At 43.0% G+C, this 12,374-nt stretch overlaps 1 protein-coding gene across 2 annotated transcripts in view; it reads right to left on the reverse strand.

The window, feature by feature from the left end:
• TEK (TEK receptor tyrosine kinase) overlaps positions 1-12,374 on the reverse strand; it is a 96,693-nt gene that overhangs the window by 36,588 nt on the left and 47,731 nt on the right. For both annotated transcript variants that reach the window (XM_059143572.1, XM_059143573.1), the window contains exons 3-7: positions 6,825-6,935; positions 5,816-5,968; positions 1,613-1,744; positions 1,159-1,299; positions 287-415 (exon numbers count right to left, since the gene is read on the reverse strand). In XM_059143572.1, coding sequence (XP_058999555.1) covers positions 287-415; positions 1,159-1,299; positions 1,613-1,744; positions 5,816-5,968; positions 6,825-6,935 — 666 coding nt within the window. The remainder of the gene's footprint in view (positions 1-286; positions 416-1,158; positions 1,300-1,612; positions 1,745-5,815; positions 5,969-6,824; positions 6,936-12,374) is intronic.

Here is a 12,374-nt window from a genome sequence, read left to right on the forward strand (position 1 = left end):
ACAGGGTAGGCAGAGCCCTCGCCCACCAGTCATCACTCCCTGCTCCACAAAGGGTACGTGGTTTCCTCTCGCAGAAGGAGGAATGAAGCCCGGGAGGAGGGCCCGTAGGAAAGGACAAGAATGCTGTCCTTTAGAACTTGGGGTATATTCTTCCCAACTTCTGGATGGAAACAGAAGAGTGGCTTGAGGAATTTGGGCTTGAGGAATTTGGGCAAGAATTAAAACCGGCAAAGCCCAGCGCAGACAGGCTAAACACGGCCCTAATTACAGTGTTACCTTGCTTTACCTTCTTTCTCACACTGCAGCCCTTGGCGTTCTGGAGAGCAGAGACATCCCTGGAACCGATCGCACAGCTCCCCGTGGGTGCACCTGCAGCTAAGCCTGCAGTCTGGCCCGTAATAACCCGGCTGGCACGCTGTAAACCAAGACCCCAGAACCATGGTGAACAGAGACGAAGGGAGAAAACGAAGTCTGTGGGTGCCTAGGAGGTGATGTTAGTGGGTCCACAGAAGAAAGCTCTTCCTCTATTTTCAAAGCCCAAATCCTGTCTGGATAGGACCTCAGAGCTCTGATATCTAGAGTCCACTAAAAAAATACAAATCTCTATGGCCTTTCCAACTCAAATGTGATCTGAAAACCAGCACCGTGGAGCACCATCTGGGAGTTTTGGGAAACTCAGACCCCAGGACCCAGTCCACACCTATGGAATAAGAGGCTGTGTTTTAATAAGAACCCTAGATAATGTGCAGGAAAAACACTTTCTCTAACGTCCAGAGTCTTATGCTTAATTATGAAAGCATCATTAACTTGCAATGAAAACATCTGTGATTCAAAACCCTGTAGCTCAGGGGCCCCTGGGTGGCTCAGTTGTTAAGCATCTGCCTTAGGCTCAGGTCATGATCCCACGGTCCTGGGATCAGAGCCCACTTCTCCCTCTCTCACTCTCCCTGCTTGTGTTCCCCCTCTCACTGTCTCTCTTGCTCTCTCTGTGTCAAATAAATAAATAAAATCTTTTAAAAAAACAAACCAACCCATAGCTCAGCACTGGATTGCAGAGTGAACAGTCCAGGTTCATCCCTCGCTCTGATCTCCTGCAAGCTGGGTCTCCCGGGTGTACGTGCTGGAACATTTCTGTTCAGGGGTGTGACTGGCACGTACCTTCGTTGCACTGCAGACCCTGCCAGCCTGTGGCACAGGAGCACCCGTAGGGGTCTGGGAGACAGAACACATAGGACTTGCAGCCCTCTGGTCCACTACACCTTTCTTTACACGTTCTGCCAAATGTGTGCAGCTCACAAGCTTTGGTGGGAGAAAAAGATAAGTCAGAGTTAAATATTCAACCCCTTGAAATGTATGGGTCTTCTTTTACGGGTCTCCCCTAGACTAGTGAAAACAGAAAACAATCCAATCTCAGCTGCGGCAGGGACAACTTTGATTGGCAATAAAGAACCTTTAGGAAAGGGTGCTTTTTTCCAATTCCCACCGAGTTCCTACATGGCCTAACATGGGCCACTTAGTTTCTGTTCCCAACAGTGTCCAGAGTTAAAATTCTACGTCCAGCAATGACGGCTTTTTAAATGTGGAACTTGCTCATCAAGCGCTCCTGACTTACCCTTCTCACAGGTCTTCCCCATAAACCCAGGGGGGCAAATGCATTCTCCCGTATCTTCATGGCAGACACCGTTGTTCTTGCACTCGGTGCAGACACGGTTGCATTCAGGTCCCCACTTCTGAGCTTCACATCCTTTTAAGAAAAACAAGGCTCTGCTGAGTAGAGCACACTCATTCCATAAACCTTTACTAAACACCTACAACATGGCAGTCATTTCAATAGACATGAGTAAATGAAGAGAAACAAAATACAATCTCAGTTTTTTTTTTTTTTAACAATCTCAGTTCTTCTTCTTCTTTTTTTTTTTTTTTTTTTTTTTTTTAACAATCTCAGTTCTTCTTCTTCTTCTTTTTTTTTTTTTTTTTTTTTTTAACAATCTCAGTTCTTTAAAAGTTAATAGTCCTCTGTGGGAAACAGGAAATAAGGATAGCAACAAAGACAAGGAGGGGTGCCTGAGTGGCTCAGTCAATTGAGCATCTGCCTTCCACTTGGGTCATGTTCCCAGGGTCCTTGGATCAAGCCCCACAGCCAGGCTCCCTGCTTCTCCCTCTCCACCCTGCTTGTGCTCTCTATCGCTATCTGTGTCTCCCTATCAGATATATAAATAAAATCTTTAAAAAGAGAGAGAGACATGGAGTACCTAATCCTGTCTTGGGGATGAAAGGAAAGCTTCCTGGAGGAGGTGGTATGCGAGCAGGACCTGCGTGACCACATAATTAGCAAAGAAGATAGGCTGCAAAGTGTGTTCCAAGCAAAGGTAGGGCAGGGGAGGAAGGCCTGGCATTTTCCAGAGCTGCAGGTACGATCAGAGCTAGAGCAATGGTTTTCCAAGTGTGATCCCTGACCACTAGCTTCTCCATTACCCGAGAATCTGCTAGAGACGCAAATCTCAAATGTAGCCCCCATCCGTGACCTACTGAATTGGAGGTGGCCTAGCGATCTATTCTTACCAAGTCCTCCCGATAATTCTAATGCATGCCAGAGTGTGAGAACCTGTGGTCCACAGTTTGTAGACACAAGATGTGGCTGAAGGAGCGAGCAGGAGCTGCTAGCACCCCCCCCCCCCAAAAATACAGAAAGTAAAACAAGCTATACAAAACCTAAAGTACAAGAATGGTTAAATGTTCCTAGATTCTTACTTACTGGTTACTTCTTTCTAACATTTAGTGATTTTAGATGATTTTTTTAGGTCCAAAGACACCTTCTGATATAAGGAAAAAATGCAGGGGCGTTGGGATGACCCTCTGTGGTCAGCGATTTAATTTCTCATCTGATAGGAACGAGTGTCTTTGTCCCTGAATGTTAGTCTCACGGTGGTAAGGTTGGACCTGTGCCTACGGCTGATGTAATAATTTCTTTGGCGAGAATTCCTGGTTATCAGTATTTTCTCTAAAACAATCAGGAAGACTGTCTACACAGACCCTTTCTTACAGACTTCCATTTAAAAGATAAAGCTACAAAATGTCAAAAAGTTAATATTTACATGCCTTATTATATAAAGGGGAAAATACTTCTGCACAATTAGTGATTTCTTGAAAGCCACATCACAGTTATTTGCACATGTTGAATACTAATGATGGCAGCCCATGGAGAAGAAGATGAGCTTCCTATTATGCTGAATTATGTCTCTAGCTCTCTACTTATCTATAGACCTTTCCCAGCTTTTCCCCTCATCCTGAGAAAGACAAAAGAATAAAGCTTGAAGGGAAAACTGAGGTGATCTCCTAGAAATGGAGAAGCTAGGAAAAGTGGTTTTTGATAAGCAACAAGATGCAATCAGGCTTCTGCGATTTTCATCAAAAACCCTGAGGTTTTATATTTTTAGGAAACCAAATATTCATGCATATAGAGAGAAATCCTATAAATTCATTGGTTCTAAGAAATCTTTTGTCAGAGAGAGAATTTTGAAAAGAAATGCTATAAATATAACCAGTGTGATTCTTGGCACAAAATCTAAGGAACTTATGATTTACTCCTAGGTTTCAATTTGTCCTGGACAGATACCCTAGAGTTATGAGAAATGGACAAATACCGTTAGCTGTACCTCATTGCTTAAAACATCAAGTAAATCATACTGGCGAAAAATACTCTTAAACCAGATGATTGTAGAACTCAAACTTTCTTAGAATTATTTTAGATATTAGTAATGCTTCTCAGTTTCACCAAAATACTCTGAAGCAAAGGAGTGCTCCTAGCAGTCTCAAGAGATAGCTAGAGATCAAAATGTGTTTGAAATCTTTCACTTTATCTTAAAACTTCAGGTGAGTTTCAAATTCTAGTCTATATTATGTCATGATTGTTTTGACATTAAAAAAAAAGTTAAATCTTTTACCATATGTCAACATCTGGTGTTTCTGATATGACTAGAAAATGTGCCCATTTTCCCTGGACTCCTATACGCAGTGCTGTATAGGCTGGAGAGAAACACCTAAATGAAATGAAGTCCAACCGTGCTCTTGCCATTTGGACTCTTCCTGAGAGCAGTGGAATAAAAGGGGACTAAACCAGATGAACCACACTTTTCACACTTCCACTGTCATAATCCAAAACAATTTATCCATTTGCCGATATAACTGCTCTGAGAATTACCCAAGGGACAGTGATTCATCTTCTCATCCTTGTATTTTCATACTAACACAATACTAGGCACAGAGTTATGATTAATAGATTTTTGTTGAATGAACAAATGAATAAATATAAGGCAAAGAAAAAGAAAAACTGTAAGATTCCAATCATTAGAATGACGGAGCAGGGGTGCCTGGGTGGCTCAGTGGGTTAAAGCCTCTGCCTTGGGCTCAGGTCATGGTCCCAGGGTCCTGGGATCAAGCCCCGCATCGGGCTCTCTGCTCAGTGTGAGCCTGCTTCCCCCACTCTCTCTGCCTGCCTCTCTGTCTCCTTGTGATTTCTATCTCTCAAATAAATAAATAAATCTTTAAAAAAAAAAAAAAAAAAAAGAATGACGGAGCAGCCCAAATACTTAGACCTGCGTTGTTTCATACCATGAATACGTGGGATAGCCAGGAAGTTCAAGGCAAGTTTTTCTTTCTATAAATCAACTTCTTATAAAAACTACTGGTTGAGGGGCCCCTGGGTGGTTCAGTGGGTTAAGTCTCTGCCTTCGGCTCAGGTCATAGTCTCAGGGTCCTGAGACTGAGCCCCGCTTCGGGCTCTCTGTGCAGCAGGGAGCCTGCTTCCCTTCCTCTCTCTCTGCCTGCCTCTCTGCCTGCTTGTGATCCCTCTCGGTCAAATAAATAAATACAATCTTAAAAAAAAAAAAAAAAAACTACTGGTTGACAGTTCCTCTCTACTTTGATAGTTGTAAAAAGGGATCAGGTTGTTTACTAGTTCTCTAACTCATGCACATTTTCAAACATGAGAATAGAAATCCCATTTGAGAGTTAAATAGTCTGGACAGTGTAGGATTTATAAGAGACTTAATGTGGTTTTTTAAAAAGATGTTATTTATTTATTTATTTGAGAGAGAGCATGAGGGCACTGGGGAGGATCAGAGAGAGAGGGAGGGGGAAGAACCTTAAGCGGACTCCATGCTGAGCACAAAGCCCGATGAGGGGCTTGATCTGATCTGATGACCCTGAGATCGTGACCTGAGCTGAAATCAAGAGTCAGATACTTAACTGACTGAGCTACCCAAGAGCCTCACAGGAGACTGAATGTTTAACTAGCTATTAGACCAATCCAGAAGGCCCAACTCATCCCCGTGTATCAGATGCATTTCAGGGAGACTGCCCAGCTCACTGTGATGCCCCCTTCTTAGGGGAATGAAGCTGCTATTCAAGTGTGAGGTCCTGGAGTCTGCGCTTTGGTATGTTGCCCCCACACTCAACTATAGTTCATTGGTGTAAGCCAGTAGACATTTGACATATATTAGGCCTATCTGATTCTCTATCTTGGGAATTCAAATTTAGTAAATAGAAAACCATTGCTGAAGCACAGTTAGAGTAAGCTCAGCCTCCTTGAGAGAAAGTCCATATGCCCCCCACCCACGCTGAGCCCCAGATCTTCCCTGGGGCCTATCCTTTCTGGAAACTTCTTTGTCAGCTATTCTACCAATTTTCTAGAGTCCTTAGTAAACTTCCAACCAATCCCCTGGTTTTTGCTCAGGTAGTCAGAGTCAGTTTCTGTTATTTGCCACTAAAAATCCTAATGACCCAATCATCAGATTGTGGCCTCTCAGTCACTTACTCCGGACTATCAGCCTGGTGAAGGCTGAGGTGAAGAGGTTTCCTCCTATGTACCTGGCTGAGTACACTCCAGCGTCCTGGGGCTGAGCATGAGGCAGATGCACTTCTAAAATATCAGGTACTTCATGCCGGGGCACTGAGTGGATGAAGGAACCTGGTGAGGGAGAAGAGTAGAGAACAGTGAGTCATACGCAGACACTCCGTTTCCCCTGGAAACCTCTGGCCCCTCCACTTCATCAGCTCTAACTGGATACAGAAAACGTGCTCTAGCATATTGGGTGTAGAAGAATGAAAAGGCTGAGCCATGCAGTGCTCTCCCCCAAACTGAGAAAGTTATGGTGATAGAGCAGATAGGTTAGTCTACATGATCTACCACCAAAGTTATGAAGATAGAGGTAAGGCTAGAGTGCTTATCTTCTGCAGGAAGAGATGAACAGGCAAAGACACCCAGCCAACTAATCAGCTAACCAGGAGATAACCTAGAATCCCTGCTGCAATCTGGAAGTCCTCTCCACCCACAGAACTCAGCATAGTCCCCATCAATATTCCAGCTGGATCAGGCAACTGCCACCACAAGGTGCCAAATCACGGCTGGAACTGGACAGATTTGTAAGACACAGTTGGACTCCCAGACCTACTTCCAGTTGGCTTCCCAGGCTCAATCTGCTAAATTCTTTAACCTTGCAACCAAGCAACCCTCAGTTTACATGGCTGAATTTGGGCCCACTCTTATCACATCATAAGGGGGTGTCTATTGTACATTCAGTTTCACATTATACACTCATAAATTTAGAATGTACATTCATTGATGTATATGAATCTCTACTTAATTAAGCAACCAACCACAGTGACTCATAGAGCTTCTTTAATAAGATTCAACTGTCTTGCATCATAAGAGCTTTGCTTGCAACATCTGTCCCCAAGACTGCACCAGGATAATGACCCGATACATTTCATGCTATCTAATGTCTCACACCACGGTGCTGGCAGGAAATGAAACACATACTCACCATTTTTATAAATCACTGCGTCTTCTTCTTTAATCAACACCTTTTTGAAAGATATGTTCACATTATCTCCCCTGTCCACAGTCATGGTTAAAGTAGCTGGTAGGAAGGAAGCTTTTGAAAGAAAGAAGGAAAACAAATAAGAAAATGAGGTCACACATTTTCTCCAGGAGCAAGTGAACTTGGAACTTCAACAGATGGGGAATGGCACTTGCCAGAAGTCAGCTGATTTGTAGGACAGGAAAATCGATGGCCCCTAACAGATTATAAACTTCATTAAGGTTTTGAAAAATGTGATGAAAGGAATACTCATTCTCTCCGTAAAAATATAAATACATATATACACACACTATACATAAACACATTGTTTTCATACAACTAGTTGGGGAGATAAGGACTTTATATTGATTAGTATCCGATTTCAAACTAAGACCTGACATTAGCTATAAACTATAGTAACAATGGATCAAACAACCTTCTCCAGTTCCTACCAAGTTTTCTCAAAGTGGAAAAGAATAGAAGTGGTTAGAGATTTGCCAAATGGCTCTTCCCTTTTGGGTCAAGGTCCTTCTGGGTTGTGTCGATCCAACTAATTCTAATTGCTTTGGAATGCAGCAAGTATTTCTCAAATGGAATCAGCACAATACTGGACTTATTATTAATGATGTAAATATTGGAATATTGGACAGTAAGGCAAAGATGAGATCCAGTATCTTCCTTTCTTCCTCTTAATTTTGTGTGTGTGTATGTATAAATGTATGTATATATGTATATATATATATATATATGTCTGAGTCCTTCGGTTTGTTGGACAAGGTATGTGGATAAAATCTTCTAGCATTCTTCCAGCCACAACAGTATCTGAATTCCCTTAATTTATGCCATAATCTATAGAGAGCCACAATTATAAGAATAAGGGGGGATTAATTTTAGGCTTTACTGAGGTAAGTCAATTTTTTAAAATTTCAGCCTTACTGAGGTATAATTGACATACATGTTAAGCCAACTTTTAAAATTTAAGCATCACTACTTAAAGAAGAGAATCAGAACATGTAAATTTCCTAAACATGGAGGCCAGGAGGGACCTAAAAAAGGAGAAAAAAGCCCAAGTAAAAATCACAGCATATAGAAAAGATAGATTCTGCCAAATGTATGTCCAAAGCCAGAGAATCCTAGAATGAATTTTTTAAAAATATCACACACACACACACAGACACACACACACACACACACACACGCTCTTTTTCATGACCTACACATTAAACATAGTAAAACATAAGACTGAGGGAGAGAAAAATGTATGCCAAACTCAATAATTCAAAGAAGCTGGTACTGCAATAATTATGTCAGAAAAAAATAATTTACTCTAAAGCCAAAACAACATTTTAAGGATAAAGATGGTCTTTACATGATGATATAAAAAATGGAAGATCTAGTAATCATAAACCTATATATGCATCTAACAACAGGTTCAAAACCCACGAAACAGAAACTGACAGAATTAAAGGAAGAAACTGGCAAACCCACAAACATTGTGGAAGCTTCCCAAAACTGATCCATCAAACAGACCAAAATTACTGAGTAACACAATTAAAGATCTGTTGGCTATTCACAGATCCCTGTACCCAGTTCTAAGATCATCGCCTCCCTTATTAAGCCACAAAGCACATCTCCATAAATAACATAGAACCAATATCCCGTGGAACAAATTATCTGACCAGATGCACCTAAATTAGTCATCAGTAGCAAAGCACCCTATGCCCTGACGTTTGGATGCCTAAGGCATTTCAGCCCAGGAGCAAGCCTTCTGCAGACAGCAGGGTGAATCAGCCTTCCTTCCTGGCTCCTCTGTGGCTCTCAGACTGGTGCCTTGAGAGAGGCTGATTAGGTACGTGCACACCATGGGCTTAGAGGGCTACCCTGGGTGCAGATGATGCCTTGAACTGCACTCAGCAGGACTCAGCCTTAGGTTCATCTCTCTGTTCTTGTCTTTTTGCACACCCAGGCATAGTGCCCTCCCAGGACACCCCCATCAATGCCTTTGGTGGCATGGGGAGCACCTAGAGGGGGGATGGGACAGACCCAAGGGCAGTGGGAGCACTGGAAGAAGACAGTCCTGGGCTGTCAAAGTGGCTCCACTACTTACTGGACCTTCAAGGAGTTACTTAACCTCTGAACATCTCAGCTTCCTCATCTCTAATTTAGAAATAAAAGTATTCACTTTAAAAGGTTGTTAGGGAATATGAAATGATGGATTCCAAGTGCAGGGGGACTTAGAAGCGATCAGCATCCTTCCCAAATATAAACAAAAGACAGCACAGCTACACGGACATGTGCAATACGGACAACAGGGGCAGCTTTCTCACGGGGACTGAGACGGATCAAGCATGCAGGGAAGGCACGCATGACTGGCAGGGGGACTTGGGGCTCCTGCTCGCAGTGACAAGGGGCTTCCTCAAGCAGTCCTGACACATGCAGCTCCCGCTCTCTGTAGCAGGAGAACCAGAGAGAACCTTTTGTGACCATTTTTTACTGTTGTTCCTTTCTCTGTGGTTTGTTTTGATTTTCTGCCCCTCTGTGTGGCGGTCTGACCGTGGAGCTGACCATGGAACTTCTCACTCAACATCATATCCTGAAAAGGAACTGCTATTCCCCACGAGGCTCAGCTCCAAAGGGGCTTTTCTCCCCCCCGCCCACTCTGTGGTTCTTTCTTATTTTAGACTTTGTGCCTTTTAAGCTCCCTGTTCTCTTTGATTTTTTTTTTTTAAGATTTTATTTATTTATTTATCAGAGAGAGATAAAGCACAACCAGGGGGAACAAGAGACAGGAAGGAGAAGCGGGATCCCCGCAGGGCAGAGAGCCCAATGTGGAGTTTGATCCCAGGACTCTGGGATCATGACCTGAGCCAAAGGCAGATGCTTAACCACTGAGCCATCCAGGTGTCCCATAAGCTCCTTGTCTCCTTAGGTAGAAACACGGTAACAACAGAGTCCACGCCACTCATCCTGCCCACGCCTGCATTAATGGCTCTAAATTGACTGTTCTCTGCTGAGTACTAATATAGGGATCTACAACCTTCACACTGACCTTTGCTGGAGCCCCGCTGGTCTACAGCATGCACAGATTAATTTCATGTGACTTTACAGGATCATGAAAATAATAAGCACCTTTCAGTAGTGCCTACGATCAGGCACGACTTTTTCTTAGCACTTTATTCAGATATAATTTTCACAATATCTCTATCAGATAGGTACTACAATTATCCTAATTTTACAAATGAGGAGATTAAGATGCAGAGAGGTAAAGTAACTTGTTCAAATTCATGCAGCAAATTCATGGGAGAGTCAGGATTTAAACTAGATTCCTTGGGTCTGGAAGCTTTTCAGAGGCTATATAATGTTACTACTCACAAGGCTTTAAAGTCCTAGTACCTCGTTTATCAATGAGATTGCTAGGGACTGAATGTGAAGATGACTGTTCAAGGTCATTTGAATGGGCTATTTAATGGACAGAGCTTAACTAAGAACATGATTCCCTATTCCTTAAGGGCTGATGAAGAGAAGAGGTCATAGTAACACTTATAAACAAAGATATTTCTCACTGGTGTAAAATAATTGAGTTCAATTTTGGGTATCTCCTTTAATGATAGAGACTAAGGGTAATAACATAGTTTTATGCCCATTACTTTTTTGTGCAGTCTCACAAGTGTGCTAGAAAGATGGTGTATCCATTTGTCGACCTATGTGGGAGATGGAGTTAAGGGTGACTTAGTCCCTTACCCGAGGCTTCCTGACAGTGAATCCGTGTGAAAGCTGAGACATGAACTCAAGATGCCCCCTCTTGCTCAACAATGCTAGCTCTCCAGACCGATCTCACTCCAAGTCCACGGCCTCAGCTTTCAACGGCAGCCATTCTGAACTGTACTCAGCTCTACGAAAGGACCACGGATCACTCATACACAAGTCATAAACTTTCTCTCTCTCCTTGGCTCCTTCCTTCCCCCATGTCTCACCAAGTCCCACTCATCCTCGGCCCCTACGTAGATGTCCCTTTCTCCAGGAACTTTACCCCTCCCCTGGGATCCAGGGTGAGTGCCTCAAGGCTGCTCTCCGAAGGCCCCGCATGTCCCCATGCCAGCCCCCGCAGAGCGCAGCACCCCTGCTAGCCCGAACGCTCCAAGATACAAGTTCACATCTGTTTTGAAAGGCAGCATGGGGTATTGGTCAGGGCCTGGCTTCTGGGAACAGCCCAAGTGAACCTTTCCAGATCCGACAATGAAAACCAGGTGTGTGACTGCATCTAAGTTGCAACTGATCTAAGCCTCATCTATTAATACAGGTCCTAACAGTCCTCGTCAGAGATACATTTGGTAAAAACTAAACTATGCAGTAATGTCTATAAGATTGCTAGGGGAATGTCAGGCACAGAAGTATTCAGGAAATGTTACTGTCACTTTAGTTCCCATGTGTGACACAAAAAGAGGCCTAAGAGTACTTGGGAAATGAAAGAATATATGAATGAATCAGATCTCAAGTTTTCCTATTTTTTTTCTCCTTTTAACACATTCATTTGTGTTGGTTTAGATAGAAATAGCTCCTCTTTATCAACGTCACAAAACATATTTACAAGGTTTGATGTTCTTTTTTTTTTTTTTAAGATTTATTTATTTGATAGACAGAGGTCACAAGTAGGCAGAGAGGCAGGCAGAGAGAGAAGGGGAAGCAGGCTCCCTGCTGAGCAGAGAGCCCGATGCGGGGCTCGATCCCAGGACTCTGAGATCATGACCTGAGCTGAAGGCAGAGGCTTTAACCTGGTGGCAGAGTCACCCAGGCGCCCCTGCAAAGTTTGATGTTCTTAAAGTAAAGCGATTTCTCAGATGAAAATAGGAAGGAAATAACCTATGCTTCCTTCTGATGGAACACCGAGACAGCATTTGGATGTAAAAAGGTCTCAAACTTCACTTATACCTCCCTACCCCCACATGAAATCACCACTGAGGTTTGAACAAACTGCTTTTGATTTTTTTGCATGATGCCATTGATAAAAATGGTTTGCCTGTTTGGCGTGTGAGAGCCAACATAAGCGTATTTTGGCCCATCTCAAATGGATTTTCCACTTCCTCCCCAGATGCACGAGTCAGCAGCAAGCTGGACTACGTTGCCATTTATCCTATCCTGCTATGTCCCTGCGCAGGCACCTCTGAGATCCCCTGGTGTTTTGCTAGGGAATTAATAGTGTCACAAAGACCGAGCTGTGCAGGTTTTCCTGATTGACCGTAAAGGATAGCACTTTCCTCCCACCACATTTCAGCTACTGGATGGTCAGCGAAAGAAACAGAATCAGTTCAACAGCCGGTGATGTTGTTATTAAAATGCAAGAGAGAAAGCGCTACCTCTTTTCCTATTTTGTATACATTTACACAATTACGTTAATGGATGGTATTACATTTCTCCACAACGGAGTAGAAAAATAGTCTTACTAAATTATTGCTTATTTCCATGGCACTGTGATGATTATTGAAGACTTACTAGGAGCCAGATAGATTGGCCATC

Source organism: Mustela lutreola, chromosome 12, assembly GCF_030435805.1.
Source record: "Mustela lutreola isolate mMusLut2 chromosome 12, mMusLut2.pri, whole genome shotgun sequence".
NCBI lineage: Eukaryota > Metazoa > Chordata > Mammalia > Carnivora > Mustelidae > Mustela > Mustela lutreola.